Source organism: Balearica regulorum, chromosome 13, assembly GCF_011004875.1.
Source record: "Balearica regulorum gibbericeps isolate bBalReg1 chromosome 13, bBalReg1.pri, whole genome shotgun sequence".
NCBI lineage: Eukaryota > Metazoa > Chordata > Aves > Gruiformes > Gruidae > Balearica > Balearica regulorum.
Window position 1 is genome coordinate 10,741,923 of NC_046196.1, and position 25,870 is coordinate 10,767,792.

Here is a 25,870-nt window from a genome sequence, read left to right on the forward strand (position 1 = left end):
GACCTGAGGTCTCAAAAAGCTGCTAGATAAAAATCCCAGTTGTGTCTGTGATCTGCATGCCATTCATTTCCAGGTGTAGTTGAAGACTGAAGTTTCAGGCTTTGACTTACAAAGCTCTTCTCTAGTCTAGTGGTGATGACTGTAGAGGCTGTTTTGTTCTTTAGGATGCAACAGTAGCTTGACATCAGCAGAGGCTTAAAACAAACAAAAGGGAACGTTTCATACAATGCATAATGAAATTGTGGAACTCACTGCCATAGGGACAGCATAGAGGCCAAAAGTATAAATGATCTCACAGAGGAATTAGACAAATTAAAGAAGGATTGGTCCAGCAAGGCTAATAAACATAATAGTTATGATGCAACCTGCAGTGCAGGAAGGCCTTAAGTGCTGGCTGCTGGAAGCTGAGAGGTTATTCTTGGGAACACATCAGCCTGTGCAAGCCCTGTTTCTAATGCTCTTTCCAATGGAGCTTCCACTCTTGGCCAGAGATGGAGACAGGATACTGTGCTAGATGGATCCTTATTGCTGCCATTTTGGTGGTTCTTACTGGAGCTTGAATGAAAGCCACCCACCACGTTGCATGGGAAGTGGCCAGCAAGTCTGCTTGGGAAGGTTGCATCCTGCAGAGTCAGGAAGACTTGGGCTGGAATAGGCTGCAGTTTGGTGATGGATTTATTTTGCCATAGAAGGGGCTGGCACTGGGACTCTGGGATAGTGTGATAAGGCAAGTATGTTTTTAAGTCCTGGCTTATAGGCAGCAGCTGGAAAAGTGGAATTCTTTGCTGAAAACAAGCAGGGCCTGTGATGGAATGAACCATGAAAGCTTCCCACAGTGGAAGCTACCTTGGGGGAAGAGCCATACCCCCTTCTCTCCCAGCTTGCTGACTGGTGGCGAAGCATCTCTTGGTTTTTACCCAGTGGTCTGTGTTGCTCTACCCTTGTAGGGTTTTTTTTCTCTCTCTTTTTCTTTTTTTTCATTTGTTAACCCCATCCCCCAAAAAAAAAAAAAATCTTAAGTACATTTGGAGCTTTATTTTACTTTTCTCTGTTAGTGTGTCTGCTTGCTAGCTTATTAAGAAATATATTTTTAGGTATATGTTAATATATAGGCCCAAAATAGCTATTAGATCAATGCAGACTGTTGTATTTCTGTTTCTAAATATATGCTTGATTTAGTTTTTACAAACTCCTTTTCAACATAAGTTCTTCTGTTGGAGCTCCATGGAAATAATTTATGCCTTAACCCTGAAATTGATGGGTGGTATGGGATAGAATAAATATGTAAGTGGGAGAGAAAGGAAACATCTGCCAATTTTAACTTTTGCAAATTATATGGAAGCTTGAAAGTATCTGCTAAGTTTATAATACGGTCTGCAAAGGAACACTTTGCCCGAGTACCAGAGGTCAGAGATCTTCTTGCCCCTGCAGCATTAAGTAACCTTTTGGTTAAATAACCTGACCAAAGAGTAGGAAGAGAGAGAAAGGAAGAGAGAATTCCACACTAGAGTAAACATGGCATGGAGATTATGGATACCCTGCCAAGAAAGGTGGGGTTTTCCAGCAAGGTAACAAAAGACATTATCTATCTATCTGCATAATCCTGCTGGAGACTTGACAGTTTAAGTCATGCAGCTAGGTTGGGGCAGTAAATGTACCCTCCATATCCTCTCTACCCAGTCCTGGGCTCGCTGGCTTTGGTGGTGGCAAATGGTCAGAGCAAGACTCATTACCAGCCTCAGTGCAGAAAAGAAAGGGGTTTTGGCAGCAAAGGCATGCTTTTTAGACAGAAAGGTGTTTCCTTCAGTGCAATAGCTGACACAAAGCAAAATCCTAGGGAAGATGTTGTGGTTTAACCCAGCAGGCAGCTAAAACTATCACGCAGCCATTCACTTGCTTTCCCCCCAGTGGGATGGGGGAGGGAATCAGGGGGGAAAAAAAAAAGTAAAACTTGTGGGTTGAGATAAATTAGACAGTTTAATAGGACAGAAAAGGAAGATAATATTATAACAACAACAATAACAATAATAATAATAGAATATACAAAACAAGTGATGCACAGCACAATTGCTCATCACCCACAGACCACCAATGCCCAGCTGCAATCTAAACCCCTGGCCAGCTTCCCTCAAGTTATATATACTGAGCATGATGTCATATGGTATGGAATATCCCTTTGGTCAGTTGGGTTCAGCTGTCCTGGCCATGTTCCCTCCCAGCTTCTTGTGCACCCCCAGCCTACTTGCTGGTGGGGTAGTATGAGAAGCCAAAAAGTCCTTGACTTGGTGTAAGCATTGCCTAGCAACAACCAAAATATCAGTGTGTTATCAACATTATTCTCATCCTAAATCCAAAACACAGCACTATGCCACTACTTGGAAGAAAATTAACTCTATCCCAGCTGAAACCAGCACAGAAGATAATGAAGTTTTTCATTTTGACATCATGGCAGGTTAAGGTAAACTACAGAGGAGAGTCTAGAGTTTACCTTGGGCTACAAACATGTCAAAATGATAAACTGCCTTGTTTTCATCTGGATTTTACCACACATTTCTGAGTGCATAGCAAAGACAGACTTTTTTCTGGCGAAGATAGTACCTTGGGGCAGGTCTACAGCTTGTATAAATTGTGATGAATTCAGTGATGCTGTCATGATTTACACCAGCTGCAAATTCAGCTTCGCATAGTTGTCTGTGGTGGGAGGTGTGCACGTCCATGTGGCAGGAGCTGGCACGCTTTCCCGTGCTGGAGAGGTGGCACAGAGCAGAGAGCAGTGCAGAGCCTGGATAAGAGCCCAGAAATGGAAATGATAATTGTATTATACAAGAGTGTACTTTTGTGAGACTCCAAGTAAGAACTGGGCAATGGTAATCAGGAGGAAAAATAGTTAACTGCCATCTGCCTCTCCAGGACAGATCAACTTGAGATAGAGAATGAGCATGAATACTGACTTTGTAGCCACAGTTAACTTGCACTGAAAAGCTCTTTTTTAGTGTACAAATATGAATTAGTATAGGAACTTAAACTGTGGAGGGCTTTTCAATTAAGATTTTAAAAATAATTTATTTTAAATTATAATTTTAAACAATTTTTATGCTTTCCCTGCATCGATATTTTAAAAAAGAAAATCGCCTGATCTCTTAAAACTGTTCGTTCATATTTTGCTATGTCTGCCTACCTGATGATAATATTTGATTAGAATTTGTTCACAGACTCTGAATACTCTTTCCTGAAAGAATCTATGTAAAGGGAGAAAACAATACACATCCTGTACTCCACCTTCATAGGCCTCTAGCATACGATGCCACCTTTTGTTTGCAAGAGTTTAAATTTCAAATAAAATCCCAGCATTCTTTTGAAAAAAAAGGAAAGGGCCTCTCCCCTGCTTAGATTGTCAAATCCCAGACTAGCCCGGAATTGAATAGGCCAAGTCAGTGACCTCAGGCAGAAAGAATGTTGGTTATTTACGTAGGGCTTCTGCTATTTTAGCAGCAAACCTTTTCTTCTGAAAGGACAATGTATACTGTTTTGTGTTTATGGCCAAGTAAAAAGCTTGTACATTTGAGATTTGCATCGTAATAGCCTCGTAACTCAATATACAGCATCCTCAAAAATAGCAGTGCAAGGCTCTGTTTTGTCTTAGCTGGTGCAGGTCTATTAGAGGCTTTTACGGAAGTTCTCTGAAAAACTGTCCTAAAGATTCAGCTGCTTTTATGTTTGCTTTGGTGGCTTTTTTCCCCCGGGAGTTTTGTTTTGTTTTTTTTTGTTTGGTTTTGTGTTTTTTTTTTTTCTTTCCCCAAAAACCCCTAAAATTACACGTGGTTTCTTTAGGAGCTATCAGGGCAGTGCTCAAAATATTTTGATGCATCTCAAGCTAGGCTGTGCCTGCAGCTTGAAACCAGGAAAGTGTGTGTGTGTGTAATTCACACATCGAGCCTTTTTCCTAAATAATGGAAGATCTTTACAGGCATTCTGGCCCCGGTGGATGAGCCTGCAATTCCAAATGGTTTTTAAAGTGTGCCTTTCTCAATAGATCGTAACCATGAGGAGCTATTGTGTGAGTAAAGCACACATTTAGGATCCAATCCTGCATTCCTTAAAGTCAATGGGAGTCTGAGCGTGAAAGGAATGCAGGATTGGGTCCTGAAACAGGGGAGCAAAATTGTGTGCCAGATTGCTTTGAAAAGAAGAATACAACACATCCACAGTAGCCACTTTTTAGTGTTTCAGATTTCAAACGGCTGGAGTCTGTGAAAAGTGGCTTCTGCCAACATGCAGTATCTTCTATTCAAAGGAATTTGGCATTGATTTTATTTTTTTTTCCTATCTAAAAAACCCTGAAAGCCCTAGAAATTCACTCCTGCTTTCACAAAGCCTGAGCAAGTGAGCATTGTGAGGAGGGGACGGGGCAGTGGCAGTGGGGGATGGAAGTTTCTCCAACCCCAGGGGCTGGAGCACAGTCCTCCTGGCAGCCCCTTCCTGCTACCAGGACCCTGCAGTGTGATGGAGGCTGCAGCTGGAACGCAGGACCCCATCATGAAGAGGTTGTGCTCATGTTGCTTGGTGGCTTTGTGTTAGTCCTCCATAGGAGACGGAGGAGAAGAATTTAATTAACAGTTATTCAGGGGCTAAAGCAGCCTCGGTGCTCCCTGGTGCTCCCTGTTCTCAAGCGGGTGGAGTGACAGAAACCTCGTGTAAAGAAAATCTCTGTGCAGATAGGCAGTCGTAAGCCAGAGGGAGGGATGGACAACTGCAGGCCCAAACTCACATGTGAGTAGAGGAGAAATGGTAACAAATAAAAAGTACTGGAAGCTTTCATTTTATTTTGGCACATCTTTAATTCCTGGGCAGGCCAGTTTCCTCTGCCTAGTGAAAGAAAACAGATTTCCTGGGTGAAATTCTGCATCGGTTTTATCTTGAGATGACTGGGTAGAGGAGGTAGCAGAGGCGAGTTGTTGTTATTTAATATTTTCAATGATTTATTCCGTGTTTGTAAAACTTGGTATTTCTCTTGAAGTTTCAGCTTCTGGAATCATCTAGTGACTTAAAGTTCAACTTTCACTTTTCAGAAATAGTAATTCTCCAGCATCGGGGGTTGTGTAGAACAGATTGGATGTTTCATTTGCCCTTCAGCTTTTGAGTTATTTTGGTCCCGGTTTCTCATTCATTAAAATGTATACTTTAGAGAGCACACAGGCACTCTTCAAAGTGCACATGACACCTTGCATGGCAAGAAAAGCTGCAGCATCTATGCCAGTGTAGTTTAAGGGTACGGACGGTGGTTCCCATCGTGGCACCCTGTGCTGTCATGATGGTGTCCATAAGCCACAGGGGACATCACCTGAGCACCAACTGCCTCTCCATGGACCTGGTGATAGACCCCATTGCAGTCCGTGGGTGACACGTGAGGTGTAAAAGTGTGTTCAGGTACTGTCTGCATTTGGGAGCGTGGACAGCCCATAGATGGCCACCACACACTGGCTCTGAATCGGAGCAGTCCCAGACCTGTGCCAGGGGCTTCTGCAAAACCAAATTGCCAGGTCTAGCCTGGTAAAATTTACGTTTCCATTGAGCAGTGATGGAGGCTGTGGCCACAGGTGGGCAGCAGGCATGCAGATACATTTGCTCAGCCTAAGCCTCCTTGTATTTGATTTCTCTTGTACAGGGCAATACATGGGAATTTTCCTTCCTTATTATGGTAGCTAGGAAATATTTGAGCAAATGTTGCATATTAATCCTGTGTGTATGTTTACATGTCGCTTTAGTCTGAACGCTTTGAGAGACTGTAATTTAAGGTGCTAACATGAGACTAGTGACGATGCTGGTGTCATATCAGTCACTGCAGAGATGGTGTCTGAAGCAGTTAACAAGCAATTAGGTACATTTTTTTAACATTGCTAACTAAAACAGATATGCACAGTTCGTTGGTCAGTCAGGCATGAAGAGCCAGGGGCTGCTGTGCTCAGAAAGCTGTGCAAGTCATGGACCAAAGCTTCCAGAGTGCAGAGATTCTCAGAGTGTTCCATTCAGCCTCAGAACTGACAATTCATAAAATAAGTAGTAAGGGGAAGAAATCCCAATGAGAGGAGCAATGTGATATGCTTTTTTCCTGCAGAAAGAGCTGTTAGAGAAGGATGCTGTGTATTTGTGTTGCTGCTGTGAGACAAGTAGCAGGAGTTCATGGGTGCCTCTTTCCCAGCAGGAGCAACATGTGGCTGTGCCAAGGGGCTCGAGCAAGCCCCTGATGCTGTGGTAGGGCAGCCACAGCCATCCTGCCTGGTCCTGCTGCAGCCTGCACCTTGCCCACTGCCTGCATGGAGGCTCCTGGGGGGGCCGTGCCCCCATGGGAGGAGCAGCGGCACAGACGAGGTCTGTGCTCATGTGTGGTCAGACCTACCCAGGCATGTCCCCAGCCAACAGGAATGGCAGGTACTTGAACAATATTCCGTGGCTATAGCTTGGGCTGTTCAGGCTTTTAATTAGCTCTGCTTTAACAAATTCCTTATCTTTAGCAGCGATACCTACAGTTGAACTCTTTGATTGCGCTCCATATGCAGAGGTTTTAATTACATTTTCTGACTAAAATACAGGCCTGTTGTTCCACGTAGCTGTAATGTTAGAAATAACAAGGACGTTATTAGTCATCTCGCACTTTGTTTCCTCTAACACTGCAACTTTCCTGCATGAAGTTACGAGAAGAGGCACATTTATCTAAAATATCATGAGAGAGATCATGATGGCGAGGAAGTACACTAGTGTATTTTTTCCAGCATGCTGAAAGACACGCCAGGCGTTATCTGGGAGGCAAGGCTGGGGCTGCAGCATTCCCATTATGTCAGAGGGGAGCTGTTTGTTTTTAAGTAGCGTCAGGCACTGAGACAATGCAGGCTTCTCACATGAACTTGCTTACACTACAATACTAGTAAATCATGATTATTACCCAACGGTTGCGTGGTTTTAATCATCAAAGTACTTAAAATATTGTAATAATGCTTGGCAGTTTTCAACTTCAAAGCACACTGCAAACAGTAATTAGGTCTAATAACCATGCTGTGACAGTGAGACATTGCTATCTCTTGTCTTACAAAGGCGAGGGGGGGTGTTAGCCCCTGACGCGGTTGCATCATCCCATGTGAGACTGGAGATCTACCACTGAAGGCTGTGATTTGATAAAGTCACCTCCCTATAGGCAAATACCCCACTGCCAGCAGCGGCAGGGAGGTCTTTGAAGGTGCTTTCTGAGCTAGTGGGGAGGGGACAGGACATTTTCAGTGCTTTTTGGAGCACCTCCTCAAGACTGTAAAAACCCAGTCTGATTCACATTTTGTTCCACAAAGGCCTGCAGCAGCTTTTGAAACAGTACTGGAAAAAGTTTTACCCTATCTTGGCTTCCTGGCTGGTGTGTTTTCACCACCCGGTGAAGTGTTGTGGAGATTGGAGAGAATAGTTGTGGACAGCCTGTGTCAACTGTGGGTCGTTTTTCCTTTTGCAAACTGAATCTTTGAGTTGTGTCCTTTGCTAAAGCAAGCCTGCCTTCCTTTTAGTTTGCAACACATAGGGGAGAAAATTGTGCAGGAAGTAATTGCTAGACACATTTAAATACCAGAGACTCACCAACTGGTTAAATGTGAAAACTCATGTTAAAAACCTAGAGCTGATTCTGATTTTACATATTTTTAAAAAGTTCCAAAAGCCTTTCTTTTGGATGTTTGTCATGATGGTTGCAAACACCAGTTGTGATGGTTCCTTGAGACAGAGTAATTTCTAGCTTGCATTTTATTAACTGCTAGATTATCTACATGAAACTTTGCACTCTTTGCTGGATCATTTGTGAGGTCTCTGCGTCGTACCTGGGGTGGGGGAACCCCCTTATCCTGGCACTCACTACCCCTCTAACCTGTGGGTGTCAGTCAAGAAATGTAAAAGTTGTTTGCAACACGCATTCGTTGTCACTGTGAGTACTAATTTTCTACAGTAAAACAAAGCTCTAAAGAGCACTCAGGGAAGAAAGGGCTTCCCCTATAAAAGCCAGTGTTACGTGTCTGCGTTCGGGCCACAGACTGGGCGGCTTCAGCCCCGTCCCGTGGTCCCCCTGCACATTCCTGGCTGACCTGCTGCTGCTCTTCTGGTCAGCTGTGAAACAGAGCCTCTTCCTTGCTACTGTTGAAAACTGGTCTGACAGGGCGGACGTGCCAAGGTGGGTATCCAGCAGAAGGAGGAAAGCAGCAGAGTGTTTGTGAAACCCCGTACTTGTGAACTCTGTGCTAGGCTGCTCATTATAACTGCTCATTATTATTATAATGAGCTATCAACAAGTTGCATCAAGTTTTGTCAGAAACTCTTGACTTTTTTGGTTTAATATTATGAAAGCAAATAGTAACCCAGGCTTGGCTATACTCAGTCATTCAAGGGAAAGCCAAGCAGCAGGTTCTGCGTACCAGTGGGCAGGATGATATTACCTTGTCTAGCTGGCCAGGCGTTTGAATCAGCTGGCTAAAGCAACATGAGGGTTTTTTAACTGGTAATCTCTGCCCAATTCACAATAATAGGTTACGGCTACACAGAACAGGCTGGTGCTGTGCAGGCCCTCAAGTTACTCCAAGACCTTGAGAGGTGAAACCGCCTTGTCCAGTACATCGAGCTCGGGGCAAGTGCCCTAACCTCAAGGCGTTGCACCCACCCTGCTGCACAGCTGCCCTGGGGCTGGGAGGTACCAACGCTGCATCCCCTTGAGCTTTGCAACTGCCAGCACTTTCCTCTTGATTGCAGTTTGCATGTGATGCCCAGGGTACTTACTGAGTTTGGTGTGTGACCATGATCAATGCTGTCATTTAGCAAACTGTTCTGGAGGGCAAATGGAATGTATGGTTTTGCCTTTATTTCTAAAATGTGATATGTAGAAGCCAATATAGTGCAGCCATGGCTATTTGTGTGATAACTTGCTGTATCTTGTTTATGAGATAATTATTGTATGATCCCTGAATGAAATTCCTCTAAGGTAGAAGGCCTGTCTATCTTATTAATTATTGCTAATAATAGTAATTATCATGTGAGCAAGCTGTTTGCCTGCTTTATGAGTTCAGGCAAGTCAGTTCCCTAATAGGTGGCTTCTTTTTTTTCAGCTGTAAAATGGGAAAATGTTATTTTTCCTCAGTTTTGAAAGGTGTTGCTCTATGAGTGTTTTTAATCACATCAGCTGTACAGCAGGGGAGGACAGCTGTCTGAGTTTGGTTGGCAGGGGGGCTTGCGGAGCAGGGTGTGAGCAGGGGCTCACAAGTTGTGCGGTGGCCCAGATGGAGGTTGGCAGCTTTGTTGTGCAGAGGTGAGGTTGTTTCATGTCACAGGGCAATCAGCTACAAACATACCTGATAACATAAGTGTCTTCGAGAGCCAGTCCAAAACATTGGGTTTGCCTTGTTTGCTTTAGGTCATAGGCTTCCCACTCCTTCCCACTCTGGGAAAGCTCTGATCCCATTGGCTTCTGCCAGTGATGCTGTGCTAAGGATACAACAGGAGCAGAATCTGGGGAGTTTCTATCAACCTGAGCACTGCCAGGCTCTGTGCACTGGGATACAAAGCGGGATATATGGGACTTTGTGCACCTTCTGCAGTGCCTCAGGAGATGCTGACACCTCCCCAAATTAGGGCATTCCTTTTCTGCAGGGACTCTTCCAGCAACGGAGTTCAGGATTTGTCCCTAATTACCTCTGCTGCTTCTAACCATAATGGATGTGTGATGAGGGTGATGGCTAGCGCTTCCCCACCTGAAACAAACACCCTGGCTCTGCACCAGCATTGCGTGTGACCAAGGTAGAAGTGCTGCATCAGCATGTCCAAGGCAAGTCCCTGTTCTAGGTGCAGCCACTTCATTTCCACCATCTAAAGACAAGGTGTGTGTTAAGGCTGGGTCTGGCAGAGCCAACCTGTCCTTTAAAAAGCCATTCTGGCCTCTTAACTTTTCTTCCCTCCCTTCCATTTATTTTTCCTTTCCCTTTCACTGGAGAGGTTTAAAACCAGCTTGGATAAGCAGGAGGGAAGATCTAGAGGTGCTCCTGCGTCAGACAAGAGAGGCCCTGTGACCCCCTCAGTGTTATCTCAGCCCCATGCCTTGTTTCAGTGATGTGTAAGATGGACCGGTTTTACCTAAGAGTCTCAGAGGAGATGAGTCAGTTTCAGTGCATTGCCCACGCCAACAGGCTCCTGGTCCCTACCAGAGCTACCAGGCAGTTAAAAAGACAAACAAGAGCTGACTCCACCTACCAGCAGTATGGAGACAGCAGCCCGTGAGATCGACAGCCCAAGAATGTGCACACAAAAGAAGCATTTCCCTCGGCCACGACAGTAAAACCGCCAGACAACCACATGCAGCATGTGATTTCCCAAAAGCATCAGCCCAGATCCCAACTTCTTTGTGCCACACACTGTTTCCCAGGATTGGATCACAGTGGCAACGTGTAAAAGGCACTTTCAAGCACTGAAAATTAATCATATTTTCCTTAACATTGTTTATGGAAACCATGGAGAGCACTCCTGCCCCTCTGTGCTTGGCCAGCTGGCTCAGCTTGCCGGCCCTCAGTAAAACCCTCCGCGAAGATCGGCGATGTTTATGGTGGAGCTACTACTCTGCCTCGGTAGATGTCCAGGCTTACTCTGTGGAGTAAAAGCTTTGCTGGTGACCTGGGAGGGCTCATCTGATGACCTGTGAACACAGAGCCTCCTGCCCTCCTCCTTGCTCTGTGTCACTGCTCACAGCAGCTGGTATGCAGCCCATAGTAGGCACCGTGCCATCTGCTTGCCAAGGCTGCAAATGGCTTGTGAGAACACCGAATGTTTGGGAGCTTTGGCCAGTGGGACCCTGGCACAGAGTGGAAATAAGGTGAGTCAGGATGAGTGCAGTTTCCCTTCTCCGTCTGGTTTTACACTGATAAAATGGTGTTGTTTTCAATGGAGCAGCTCTGGTGTAAGACAGATCTGATCTGCTGTACCTAAAAACTGGTTGGGCTGGGTAGTTTCTGAATTCCTGGTTTTAATCCTTTTTGTTGGGACTCTCTGGAGTCTGTTGTGCATTTCTCAGCTGTAAAGAGAGCCATCAGTTATCGATGATCACAGGCTTTGTCAACAGAGTTCTTCCACAAGTGCTAATGAAATGGCAACTGTTCAAACTTGAAAATGAAATCTCATTTTAAATGTGATTTTTCTGCCCTTCCCTCCATCACATGTGCCTTGTACTGCTTTAGTATCACAGGGAGCTGTGGGTGTAGCTGCTATGGCATTGATTAATGTATTAATATTTTTAAAGGTGACAGGATATGGAGTATCCCTTGTTTGGTCCTTCAGAGACAAACACTTCACTGAGGTTGACTGCAGTGGATGTATGCCTGCTGTGATTTCACCTGCTAAGAAAACTGTCTCAATTTAAAAATGAGTCTTTCCCCCCAGAATAACCATTTTGGGGTTTAGGTTTCAAATTTTGCAGGAACTGGTATCAACTGGGTTCCATAACCTGCACTTATAGAAGTAACATTTAGTTGATAAGTAATTTGTTAAGGCAGGATGGAGCTGAGAGCCAAACCCTCACCCATGTCTCTGGATGGACCCTACGGGGAGGAGAGGGGCCAGGAACTGGCCATGCAGACAGGCGCAACAGGGTGGGCTTTTCACTTTGCATCCTGTACGACTGGGTTTGGGGACGGAGCACAAAATTCTGATGGTACCCTATTTTAACAGGGAGAAGACTACGAGGAAAAGCATTCTACAATGTCAATGGCAAGGTGTACTGTGAAGAAGACTTCCTAGTAAGTAAGATTTCAGGCATTTTTTTATTGTTTTTAAACCAAATTGTTCTTTTATATTGGCTTGTTTGCTTTGAGAGATGGTTTACTCATCAGGGGCCTCCTGCCAGTGCTGGAATTGGGAGGCATTTACCACTAACTCCATAAAGACAGGATCAGGCCCTCGGTTTGAAGTGGTGGCTATGAAACCCAGTACATAACTGTCCATAAGCCATCACAAAGTGTAAATTATGAGAATAAACACTGGAGCTGCTCAAGCTTGGGACTTGAATTGCAGCCACAAAGCCTCGCCTGCCAAGCTAGAGCTCAAAGTCAAACATCTGGGGAATACCAATCATAACAAGAGGGGAGACGTTTTTGACTGGAGCACGTCATCGCTGTGTACAATGTTGCTTTGTTGCAGGCGCAGTTTTAATCACTGCTCTGCTCAGAGTGATGTGGAGCTGCATTGTGATTAGCTAAAAACTGTTAGCCACGGAGGAGCAACTAATTTTCTCTCCATGCTGCCAGAGCTTTTATAAACGCTTTGCTTTAATAGAGACTGAGTCATGAAAAGAAAAAATGAAGCTTGTTGCTGAGCTGTGTTGTTCCAAAAATAAAATATTTGTGCAATTAAGGGTGAGGATTGTGCAGTACATAGAGAATAATTTGATAAGTGGCAGATCATTTATAATTAAGACTAAGAGGGCGACATGTCTGGGAATTGAAATTAGAGAGGAATGATATATTTTAGCTTAGAGGATGATGAATTGGAGAATCGGTATGTTGAATTTATACGACCTTTATTTATTGAAATACCATTCATTTAGAAGCTTGGGTCTTCCAGGACGACTTTCCATTTCTAATGAATATACGGCCATGCTTTATGCAAAGTATATCCCACAACAAAAATGTTACTGGCAGTTCAGAGTGCACAAATGCATTTCTCATCAATGCAATCCATAAAAATCATGGACATTCCTAAAATACAAGCCATATTTGCCTTTATGTGTTACACCTTTACTCTCAGCCTGTCACAGCTGGAGCCTGTTGAAAAGAGCAAATTGTATGTTGTGCAGAAAATAAGTTTCTTGTTATAATTGAAATGTGTTACTGTTTTGCTTGCATTTTAGAGAGAAAATTATTTTTTCTCCCTTGCCATTTTCAGCTCTTTCTTTCCCGTGTTTCTGCAGAAGCACGAGATGGAAGGGCTCACACCTTTGAGATTTTTATTTTGAACTGTGATGGAATGTACTTTCCCCATGATCAAAACCTTTCATCTGACTTAATGACATGATTGTTGTTATTACCTTGTAATTTCAGCCCAAACATAAGAATTTTAAATCTAAAATTTCAAGCTTTTGGAGAACATTCCGTTTTCAAGGGGTGAGGGGGAAACCTCTTTAGTTCTTAGACATGTTCTGTTGCAGACTTCTGAAGGGAGATACTTGCAGTGATTTTCCCAAGAAAACTGAGGTTAAAGACCTCATAGGAATAAACTTTCTGCAAGTTAGGGAACTGTTGGGACATTTAAGGCACAGATTTAAAAGCCCAAGCCTCCCATAGGCATGTCTTAGCTGATTGCCAGTAGCACAGAGGAAGGGGAGAGAAGCAGATCAAGGGACTCACTGCTGCATAAGTCAGCAAAGAAATCAAACTCCGATGTTGTCCTTGCCCATGTTAAGCCAGCTGCTTCTCAGAAAGTAATTTCATCTCTCAGCTTCCCCTGAGCAAACGTCATAGCAAGAATACTAGGAATTGTCTTGTTTCCCTAATAAATCAACTTTGCCTATTTTAGAGTTCTGTGGACAGAGAAAGCACAAAGTTTTTCTCAAAGTTGCAGGAAAAGGCTGCAAAGTAGCAATTAAAAAGGAAATTACTTTAACTACTTCATATTCTCAGGTCTTGCTCCTAACCACTTGGAAACCCCAATCCTCTCTAAAAAGAGGTGTTTTCAGTCCAAAGCAGATAACCAAATCTGTCCTCTGATCACTGCCATGCAAGCTTTGCAGGCCAAGAAGAGAGCACCAGCAGAGCTTTAGGAGCTGCTATGCATCATAACAGTCTGTGGAGTTGTCCCCTAGCCTTGAATCCATGGGTCTTCCACAGAGACGTGCGTTCTCCCTCCCTGCAAGCCTCTGCCCTTGCCCTGTAGCAGCCATGTGAGTACACACTCCTACCTTCGACCATTCTTGCACTGGGAGACTTGTCTCTTAGGTCGTTGCAGCCTCTTTCTGGGCAGTGAATGCAGTCAGAAGCAGAGTGGATCACATTCCGGTCTCATTCTTAGGTAAGAGCATAAGAAAAAGATTATTTTAATTTGGGAGCGGTATAGGCAGTATACCTAAGTTATAATTGTATTCCTGCTAAGAAAACACTGTGTCCCATTGGTATCTGTGCTCTTCCTTGGCTTTTGTTTGCCTGGGAACTGATCAGGAGAATTAGATGCTCCTGTAGGTACGGGAGCCAGGTCACAGCTCTCTGGAGTTGCAACCCCCACAGCTTGTGACCAGGTTAAGTACAACACAAACATAGCAGGAATTAGCAGAGCAGCTTGAGAAACTTTGGGCAGGAGGTACTGTGCTGTCACGCTGGGGTCATTGATGAAATCCATGTAATAACAGCTGAATTGGAGAGGCCTGTGTGTACATGGTTAGGCATGCAACAGCAGGATGATCTTTCCATGTATTCCCAGGGACAGATATGAGGAGTCAATGTTTCATTGCTCACAGTCCCGCCAGAGCAGCAGTGGTCTGAATGAGACCCTCGTCTGGGAAGCAGCTGACTTGCAAATGTAATGCAAACGGGGAGCAGGGGTGGTAGTGGGCTGAAGCCTCCCTGCTACCTGGAAGAGAGCCCATCCCCTTCCTGCCCTCAACAGGCAGCACTGGGCGGAGCTGAGGGCTGTCATTACTGCCGAGGTCTGTCCATCCCCACTGCTACCTCTATGCATGCCAGGAATTTGCTGCCAGTGCTTCTTTACCGTCATCCCTGGCATCTTACTGGGATGTCCTGTGGGCCGGTCCAGGCAAGACACAGGAACCGCAGTAAGTCCCACTCTGGGACTGCAGTAAATAGCACATGAACAACAGTGGGCAGAAAAGCTGAACTGGTTCTTGCTGTGAACCAGTCAATGTAGGAAATTATAGGGAAGTATGGATATTATCTATGGGTTTCTTCTTGTTGTAACTGTTAGAAATGTTTAACATGCTGTAGGTGTTGGTATTTAATTCTCCTGCGATAGTGCTGTTTTCTGGGTCAGAATGGCTCCTGCCGGCACAGTCTCCAAAGCTGTAGTTGATGGCTCATATGTGAATCTTGGTTCTTTAACTCCCATTCACTCAAGACAGATCAGCTCTTTCTATCAAAGGTGATACATGGAATTCACTGCAGTATTATATATGGTCCTTGAAGCCAAGACCTTGAGAGAAGCCATTATCTGATCCTGATTCTTATAAATGTTTGGCAGCTGTTACAAGAGCAGGGCTTACACTCCTTGGCTAAACTGTCCCTTTCGAGGTTCAGCACAGGCTGGTGCCAGCCACTCCAGGGGTGTGTCTCTTCCACCCCATAGGCAGTTGCACTTCAGTGATGAAATGCTGTGTGGGTCTCGTTTTTTTGAGAGAGCTCGGTTGTCACTTAAAGCATAGCGAATGCCAGAGAGCTTTGGCTACCAAGTTGTTTCCAAAAAATGGGTCCGTAAAAGTGGGACATGAGGAGCTACTAGCATCAAGCATTCAAAAATCTGGCCCTTTCTTTGAAAAGTACTTTTGATTTCTGGACAAAAGGTGTTCCTGGACAAATGTAGATGTTATCATTTATTATGAGCAATTTCCACTGCACAGCCATAAAGCTATCTAAAGCACAGATACACCCATCAAAACCTTTGGCAACAGCCGCAAGGTACATTCTTCTAGCAAATAGTTTTCCCACATGTTTGCTCTTACTGAGGGCACAGATTATCTTTCTCTGAATCAGGCGGCTTATTTTGCTCATTCTTTCCAGGGAAGAAGCACTAGAATTTTGACCCACTTGTGGAGCTGTAGATGGGGAAGGGATGCCACATGCCGCAGTCATCCTCGCAAGAATGGTGCTGGCCTTCTTGGTGTGGGGTTGCAAATCGATGGGTGAGGGCTGGTAAAGCCTTACCACCTGGAGGACATGGCATACCTCCTCTTTATTTTTGTCAGCCTCCTGCTTCCAGCCCTGATTAGCTGCAAATTGTCTCAGTGCTTAAACTCAAGCCATATTGGCTAAGTGTAGTGAATGAATAAGATTTTTAAAAACCCAAACACACAGATGATTCCATTTCTGCCTAATCATGGCGTAGAGATTGCCTAATCTGTGCAGTTTCCAGTAGGAGCACTTCAGTAGTGATATTGCATGTTACTGAGTGTAAGAAGTAAAAAGATCAAAACCCCAGACTTCTCATTGCTTTGCTTTAACTCCAGGGAAGACCCAGTTACTCATTTTCATGCCACCTTAAGGTAGCAAGTTCAGCAATATCTAAGTCTTGCCTCAGCCCTGTTAGGATAGTTATTTCATGAAAGGAAATAAAACAAATGACAGTTTAATCCTTCCCCGAAAGCTCTCAGGACACAGATGGCTAACTAGCCATAACAGGGACACTGTTCCTAGTGAAGTGAACAAAAAATAAATGCCTTACTGTATAATAAATAATCCCAGTCAGATGTTCTTGTTCCATTTTGTTGATAAATTGCCACATAATCATGGGTGAAGGAAAAATAGCTCAATAATTTTAATTTGTCTTTCCTTTTCAATGCTTAAATATCATGTAAAGAAATTTAAAAGAAATTACTGTTTTTCCTGGCAAAAAAGACTTTAAAAATGTCACCAAAGCAGCCTGAATCTTAGATCTATTATCTCTCTCTCTCTTTTTTTTTTTTTTCTTTTTGATAGGTTTTTCCTTTTTCTCTTGAGGTAATGAACATTATTGAGTGGGGGTCCAGCAGAGGTTAAGAAATGAGAGAATTTCCCTCTAGGGAGGAGATGAGAGGGAAAATGAACCTCGTGACAGATGTTAGTTACATTGCTTAATGCACTACTGGAAGACACTCAGATGGTCTGGAAATAACCTACTACAGACACCGTGAGCTGCAGCGCATAGCATTAAGGTCATCCAAAACTTCCCCTTTTAAGATTATCTCAGTCACTGTCTTATAACTTTGCCAAATTTAATTAGTTGGGCTGAACTTCTTCACACCAGGTTTTTGCCTCTGGCAAACTTTGCTGTGATTAGTTGTTGAAAGTTTCATCTAAAGTTGTTCATCCATTTCAGTAAGACTGGAGGAAGATTTGTCACTTTGCCCATGAATAAAAGAAAGGCTCTAAAAACTTCGTCTTGCACATGCCAACCATAGAGATTTCACTTGTTGCAAGGCTGCAGGGGGCCTGTGGGCATCCCCTTTCTGCCCCTCCCAGCCCCTGCCATGGTTGCGTGCTGGTGCCTCTGTGGCTCCTTGCCCTGACCTCGTTCCCTCCAGGCAGGGGCTAAGGCTGTGGCCTAAGGAGGGCAAGCAGCCCACAGCCCCAGCAGAGCTGTGCCTTGCAACCCTGCAGGCTGCCTCTCAACTCTTCCTTCTCCTCTCCATCCAGTCTACGGGGCTTCCTGATCCTCTCTCCCCTACACCAGTGACTGGTACCTGCTCAGGACACACTCCTCCTTGCTACAGCTGTAGCCTCTGCTCAGCAGCTGGCCACTGCAATGCAAAAGTCAGGTACAGAGAGAACATTCAGGGCCTTGTCTTACATCCACAACTGTAAAACTCTCAATAATTTTAAAAATGTGAAAGGATCTGGGTGTGCAAGACTGGTAGGGAGGTGACAAATGGAAGTAATCAGCCTTTGGTGGGGGAAAGGGATAGGATATCAATGGAGCACTAGCTGGGTGATCAGTAGTTCATGAGAGCAGGGCTTGCACCTTCATCTCCTGTAGCACCAAACACAAGAACCTTACCCTAATTTGGGCCCCTGGGCATGGCTGCAATGTAAATACTAATACTAACGAGGCTATTCTTCTCAGTTTGTGCACATGCTGTTTTCCAAGCCTGGCAGTGTGGGAAATGGCCCATCCCACTTGCTGGGGCCCTAAGAAGATAGTTTTTATTTAGTGTAATGGAAGCTGGTGTCAGCTGGAGTCAGAGGTTTGATTTTCCGTCTCAGCAAGTATAAATGTTTGGAGATTCCCCCTAGGGAGGTGAGGACTGGGACTAGTGCATTAGTCAGAGAGCCCACTGCTGCTAAGTGAGGCGCTCTCTGAAAAAATAGACTCGGTTGAAAAGGTAAATGATTAAAGTTGCAGCTTGTGTCCATTTCATATCTAATGGGAATCACAGAGCAAAGGGAGTTCTAGATAATTGTGAGGATGTTGTATTTAGGAGACTTGCTATTAAAATGCACACTCCAGTCAGAGAACAGACAGACATGGGTGTTTATTGATGTTTAACAGAATGATGGAATCAAAGCTCGGAAAGGGATTTGCTGCAATATTCCTGTGTAGAGAAACATGTAAGGAAGTCTGTGAGCCTTTTCAAGGCACTCATGGCTCTAGGTTGGGACAGGAGGTGCTTTCAGGTTCCAGAGGCAGCATGAATGCCAAGCGTTGCTGTGGTCCCAAATACTGTCACTGAAAACAAACACAAACAGATTATAGCTTGTTACTGTAATCGGCATATGAGGGAGTGAAGTTCATGTTGTTACTTGTGTGTGTCTCACTCCAGCCCCTCCCTGCCAAAAAATTTTGAATACTTTCCTTCCTTAGCTTTTCCTAAGTTTGTAGTATGCCAGTGTTCCTGGTTTTATTTTATAAAAGAATTTGACAGTAATAATGATCAATCGGGGTATTCTGAATTGAAGTGTTGCATCAAACCTAAAGATGGACTTAAAATTCAAATTTCAATGTATTTAGGGATAGTCAAGTATTGATTGGCCTCTGCACTTTGGACTTCAGTGTGAATCAGCATGAAGTGTGTAGAGCTGGCAGTTTGCATTCACCTCTCATTGCAACACAATACTGTAGTGCTGTATCCCATATCAAGAAGTTACAAGTCCACTGAAGCTGGTGGCAGAAGTCCCGTTGACTTCAGAGGGGTCTGGATTTTCTCCCAGGAATTCACCCCAGAGGACGACTCTTTAAAGCTAGGGCCCGTATAAAAACTTTGGCACCAAGGCTGAGAAACTCAGGGTGAATGCTGCAAGCACTGCATGGCATGGCAAACTGCAGGTCTGCTAATTGAAGAAAATTGGTGTTTTCAAATAGGAGACCAACTGGAGTCCAGAAGAAGCTCTCACGTTTATAGACTAGCAATACGCAGGCAGTACCTAGACCCAGGTGATAATGTAGATAAACATAATGTGATGAAATGTCAATGTGTGAGTAAGGTCTGTATTCACTAGAAGGATGCTCAGAGTTTCCTGAACTGGGTTACAGATTGCTAAATGGGTCACAGGAATCACTCTCTGGGCCGTGACAAAATAGACAAGAAAAGACAAAGATGGGGTTTTTCTGAGGTGTATCGCTATGGACTAGCTTTTGCAACTATCCTGTATTTTACATTTGCTAGTGGAATGTTGTTAAGAGTGTGTTACAAAGTCCAATTGGTTTCATGCCAGATAGTCGCTCCCCTATTTCCTCTTGAGATGGTGATCCAAACAGATTATCCCATTTTTCATAATATTACATTGAAAAGTAAATTACAATAACTGAAGCACACTTAAAAGAACTGGAGCTCTTTCTAATTATGTGTAACTCCTGCCAAACACTCGTAAGCAGACAGCATTAATTTTTTTCTATGGGAGAGTTGGGAAAAAAAACATGTGAGAAAGTGATGTTTCCACTTCTGTAGTAAACGTTGGTATTAGTTGCTGTTATGTTTTGAATTGAAATCTTTCAACAACTGTTTTGAATACAATCCAGGTATTTTTTTTTTCCAGGAAGATATGTTCTAATGTAGACAGTTTCTTTCACAGTGTACATAATAGATGATAGCAGTGACAATAAATAACCCACAGCAAGAGTATAGCGCTGTACAATGTGAATCAAGTTAATAGAATTGGGGTGTATGATATGCAGAGTTAAAGTTGTTGCTTCGGGCTTTTTTCTTGATCATTGTCACTGCAAAGCTTCCACAAGAGTTTAAGGGAAATCTAGGTAAGAAAATCATTATTGGCTCTTAATCAGATAGAAAGTAGCCTTGGTGAGTGCTTACACATGGGTCTCTGTAGGCTCTCTAGGAAGTAAATGGCTATTCCTTTTCAGGGGCTATAAAATGCCTGACTGCTAAGGCAAAGTTAGCTACCAGCTGAATTCCTGACTTTTGGCAGAGTTTTGTGCATAGCCAGACCAACTGTTACCTCTGTGCAGAACGTGAAGTCCTTCCTTGCCCTACCCGTGTCCTTCAAACATAACAAAGTGGAAATGCAGAACTGAGATAAGCTGCTGCAGTAGTGTTTCCTCACTGGCAGCAAGACAGGGTGAAGGAACAGGACATATGAAAGGGTTTCAGCAAGATGAAGAGTGAAGTTCTGGACTATTTTCCTTTAGTTTAATCTCTGCCACCTGCCATGAGGCTCCCGTATCTTTGAGCCTGAGAAGGCCCCATTTTGTTCAGTTCAGTTTAATCACTGCATTTAAATATGTGTGTAAAAACCCAACAACAACAAAACCCCATCTGCATGAAACCAAATTTGATATTCTCTCCCTCTCTTAACGTGATCCCATGAATTTCTTGCATTGTTGTGTCCCATGTACTAAGGGTCCCATGCAGAGAGCAAACAATAAAGCAGTGAGAAGACAGATGCTCTGCTAATGGGAAACCAAGGAGAAGAGAGTCTGTGAGGGATTACAGGCAGCCTGGGGTTGGAATACATTATTAGCATAGCACCCAATTCAGAAATTAGTTTTCAGAATTAAATGCCTGAAGCAGTTTGGCAAAAACTCCTGATCATCCCTCTCAAAAGCCCTTAAAGCATAAAAGAGTAGGAATCTCAAGTCCAGGCTGAGCAATCGCATTCAGTGACTGTGGAGTGCTGTAATGGTGAATTGTAGTTTTTACGGCTTCATACCATTACCGGGGCAGCAACTGCCACACCTACTGAAATGTAACCCACTCGATCTGCTTGCACAAACCTTTAGCAGGTTTTGAAGATCCTCATCAAAGAAGAAAATGGGCCTGAATGAGATTCCAGGGTCTGTTTCCAGGAGGAAGGTTTTGTTTTGTTGAGTGCATAACAGCAGGGAAGTGCATCAGCCTCTCCTTGGGCACGGCTAGGCATGCAAAGGAGAAGCAGCGACATGTCTTTTCAAAGATCTGACATTGCCTAAGGTAGAAACTTTGGGTCCTGAAGCCTTTTTCAGGCATGCTGTTTTTTGAATATTTTTGCTTTTGAAAATAATGATGAGAACATCAAACTTTAAAAGACCCTGGGTAGACACCCAAGATTGGTTACAGGACTGAGGGCAGACAGGAAAAATTGTTTCTCATAGTACTTGGTGGGATTATCCTCCATGCATAATTGTTCATTATATGCTCAAAATTCATTGTTAATTTCTTTTGGATATATTGCACATTAGACAGAAGAGTTATAAACTCCAAGATTATCACAGAAGGACACTAACAGGCCTAAATATTGAGGACAGAAGGGGACTTGTTTTCCTCTTACATTGAAACAAAGACTCTTGGACAGAATCATTAGAGATTTTTTTGCCTGTTTGATAATCAAAGTATAGTGGACAGCAAACAAAAGAAAAGTTCAGCCAGCCAAGTCTTGTACTTTATTTTTACTCTTCTATTCTAACATAATTAACATATTTCTCAAGGTTTATTTAGTTTCCCAGAGTCTTATTTTATGTAAGTATCATTGGTGAGCTTGATTACAAAGTCTTGATTCATGCACATAAAGTGAGATTTTATTGTCGTGGGAGAGAAGTTAAGAATAAGGTAAATATGGGAGAAAACAGTTGGGACCAAACTAAGAAATCGGGAAAAATAATATACCAGCTCTTCAACATGCACTTGTTTTCTTTGCATCCTGGTAACTCGCATCTTACTGCTAAGTCACAGAAGTGACAGTAAAGGGTAACACTTCATTTTCAGCTTTGAATTTCAGAGCTGTTCTTGTTATAACAACTTCTTTCAGTGTTTTTATACATGCTTAATGAACATCTATAATGAATATTTGGGAAAGTTCAAAGTTACACTTCTTCTTTTTCCTGGGTACAGACTGTCTGTAGATTTCTGAATGTTTCCGTCTAGCTTGAGATCAGTCTGTATTTACATCATCTTACTGGTCTGCCAACAGAATATTTTAAAAAAGACCAAAAACCTGGCACATAAGAAACATATAGAGTAAGGCTAGAACTGAGCCCAGTACTGCTTACATCCCGAATGAAATTATGTACGAAATACCATGTGTACAGGAAACATAGCTGTCATTTGGCTTCTCCACTAGGGTCTTGCCTATCAGCCTGTATTACTTCACTGTTCCGCCTCAATCTGTTTTTCACGTCTCCAGGTTGTGAGGGAGAGCTAGAGTGCGCAAAAGTTCTTTCCTTCTCTCCAGCTATGGCAGTAATAAAAGAGGCTACAAGTCTGTAGAACACAACCTCCTCTTCTCTTGCAGTTACCTAGTTCATAAGCTCTGGGGACCAGTGCTTGCTTCTCCCACCTAGCCACGCTGGGAACCCGTCATCGGGGAGGCTCTGGGGTGTGTTCAGAGATAATAAAGAAGCCATTCTGCCTTGTCTGCAGTGTGGAGCAAGTCACAATTTCTCTCTCATTGCACACACGAGATTTGTGAAGGTTAGTAATAATCAAGTGCTTCAAAGACAGAGGTTGCCCATTTTAGGACATCGTTGGTAAGCTCTGCTTCTAAATTGAAAACAGCACAACAGCCCTGTTTGAAATCTGCAAGTTAAGAACAAACACTGCAAAGGAGAAGTTGACACATGAGCTACAAAAATGTAGAGAAAATAATTTAGTTTACCTTTAAACAGCAGTGTTCACAGTACTACCATCATGTAGAGAACAATGCTGCTGGGATCTGAGACTGTAACTCTTTTCCAGCCCAGATAGATTTAAAACACAAGCAGAGCTGCATCTGAAACACTGATCTCACTGAATCAGGTCTCCAGTTTGTCTGGGATTGATACGGTGGTCAGAAGAGATCACAGTGTGTAGTGGTAAAGGACAGCTCCCCAAGCCCGTGAAATATTTTATCACTGCTATTAGACTTACTGCCATTTTGCAAAGTCTTAATTGGGTAATCCAGTTCTGGATGTGTTTGACAAATAACAATTCTCTTGTTAAAAACAAATCATGGTTTTAATTTAATAGGGTTAGTCATATAAAGAGTGATTTTTGTGTCAGCAAAACCTTTCTTTCTGACAAACAGTGTAATTTATGACAATCTAGTTAGCAATAAATGACATTAATCTGACCACTATGCCATTCTGTTCCTGGAGAATAATGTTCCCTCTTAATCAATAGCTGGGTAAATGCTCCTTTGCATTCCTTATCGAATGACAGCCAGATGGTACTGGTAAATTCATTCCAGCAGGATTTTAGAATTAGCTGGGTTTGTACTACTGTTAATCCTCTGCTGTCTGCGCCACTAGGACCTACCCACCTGTTTCCAGTAACCCTCGAGTTCGCAACCTTAGGAAATAGTCTAGCCAGATGGCTACTCAGATACAGTGCAGCCAAGAAGCGTCCCAAGCAGTGAGGCCTTTTTTCTGCATCAGTAAGAAGAAGAAGAAAGCAGAAAACCAGTATCCTGCAGAAACAGCCAGCTAGGACTGCCTGCCTGTGTTTTTGTTCCCGAACACCCTGGTCTCTTTTGATGAAGTTTCAAAGTTTCTTAAGATTGCATGAGCTGTGTTCCTTAGTGCGTAGTAAATTTGGAGCTGTGACGCCTGCCATACCATCATTTACTGACCTTCTGGGCCTGTCAAAGTGTCTGCGACACCTTTTCCTTCATGATCACTTTGTTGCATGGCAACAATAATTTTGTCTCCAGCCTACTGATCTGAAATAACGTGCAATCTCCTCACACCAGTAAAAAGGAAAACATATGGCAGCTCTAGGCTGGGAACCACTGGCTTTTGAAGTGAGGGGACGGTTAATCCCCACTAAATCAAGGGGGGAATGGAGCAAGCCGTAAGCTCTGTTGGGCTGAGGCTCTGAGGATGCATTAGATGCCTGAGTCAATTAACCTGTGCTCTGGGAGAAGAGTCCAGTTTACACGCATCCTCCTCGTTCCCTTTTATCTTATATCCCTTATGCAACTAAAGTACATTTCAGGTAAGCTTTGCTACAACTTTAATTGCTGAAATAAGCATCACTGTGCAATACCGTACAAATAACTGGGCACCCCTTCCCTCTGGCAGGAAAGAGTGCACACGCAGCACTTTGCTTATATGGGACTGCAGTGGGTGAGGGTAAAGTTCAGCCACTGCAAATACCAGTTTCAAAATTACATGGCTGGAGTTCTTCAGGCAAATGCCTCTTGCCTGTAGGGTAGTTGTTTGGTAGGTCAGTCGTCTGGCCTGATAACCTTGATATTTTTTGTGTACCTCTACACACAGGGCTAAAGACAGACTTTGGCATCTGAAACAGGATCTGCTTTGGGGAGGCAAGTACAAAGTTGTCAAAAACACTCAGGCAGGGAACACAGAGCTTTGGTCCCCACTGCTGTGGCCCTGGCACTGAACCCGAGAGGGCTCTTGCTGCCAGGCTGGCCCGGCCTTCCCGTTTCCCACTGCGGGCTGAAGCATGGGCTGACGGTTGGGGTTTGTATCATCTTTATGAGGTACCTTACTGTTGCTCACATTGTGCAGGGAGCCCAGGCTCCTACAAATGGACTTCTAGACTCTTCCCTCAATAAAAACCTTGGTATCTACGAGGCAGCTGTCTTCATTTTTCTAGCCTGCATATAGCACGGAGTGAAATGTAGGTCCAAAAGCTGAGGTCGGTAAGCATCTGGTGACTAATTTACGCAAGGGTTGGGAGGTAAGTCCTATGTTATTTACTTCCCCAACAGCAATAACCAAAAGAGTGAATTCAAGCTAATTCCAGCACACCAAACGCCAAATAGGCCTGAAAAATAAAAATCAAACTTAAAATAATAATGTTACATTGGAAATGTCAATGGAAATCTTGCAGTGGATCAGAAGGCCAAGCTGGCATCTGAGCATGCTGCACGTGCAGAGCGAAGGCTTCTGAGTCAGTGTCTCCCAAACCTATTGTGTAGTTTGCTGTCATATACAGCACAGGCTGGAAAATAGCGCAGTGTTCACTTAGGAGGTATTTCTGCAGCTAGAGGAGTGGCTACTAATAATCCTTTCTTTTCTGTCATTTCAACAGTATTCAGGTTTTCAGCAAACAGCGGACAAGTGCTTTGTTTGTGGACACCTCATAATGGAAATGGTAAGAGACCTAAATTCCTAACCGTGGGGTAGCTTGCTTTTCATGTACTTGGGGTACTGCACTGTGAGACATTGTGCTTCTTCCCTAGTCAGATATCACTGTGTCTTCACTGCTGTCAAGGTAATTTTTGAAACTGAGGCAGGAAATAAACAAAAATACCTTCATGCTTTATTGCTATTAAGTACAGTAAGTTGGGCTGCTTTTCTTATGGGACGCTGTTGTTCAGCCACATGCCAGTTTAAAAACAAAAAGATAAACAGAATTTTAATACTAAAGGGGGAAAAAATACAGCACAGCTTTGTATGAGAACATGGTAAAGGAAACCAAAGGCTATGCTCTGTAAGACAGCAGAATAGCAAGAGCTCTGTCAAGGGGATGGAATCTGGGCTGAAGAGGAGAGGGACATTATCAGTAGTCGTGAGGTTTGTTGCCTGCTCTGTGACTTGCTTTATTTACCTTCTGCCACTTGCTCCATGTCAGTTAAAAAGTATTATTGCCACTGGGATTTGTAGGGAGCCAGTAGTCACAGTTACTTTTACAATAAAAGTATCAAAGGGCTGTGGGTTGGGCCAGATACTGCTGGTATCGTTTCAGTGGGTGAAAGTAGGAAGAATTTAGTCTGTTCTTCCTAAGCAGAAATGCCCAAACAAAATG

General features: G+C 43.5%; 1 protein-coding gene across 3 annotated transcripts in view; it reads left to right on the forward strand.

The window, feature by feature from the left end:
* WTIP (WT1 interacting protein) overlaps nucleotides 1-25,870 on the forward strand; it is an 85,084-nt gene that overhangs the window by 47,323 nt on the left and 11,891 nt on the right. For 2 of the 3 annotated variants that reach the window (XM_075765529.1, XM_075765531.1), the window contains 2 exons: nucleotides 11,728-11,795; nucleotides 25,154-25,216. In XM_075765529.1, coding sequence (XP_075621644.1) covers nucleotides 11,728-11,795; nucleotides 25,154-25,216 — 131 coding nt within the window. Of the gene's footprint in view, nucleotides 1-11,727; nucleotides 11,800-13,456; nucleotides 13,475-15,053; nucleotides 15,142-19,168; nucleotides 19,173-25,153; nucleotides 25,217-25,870 lie in introns of all 3 variants that reach the window. The other variant, XM_075765532.1, reaches the window with a different exon arrangement.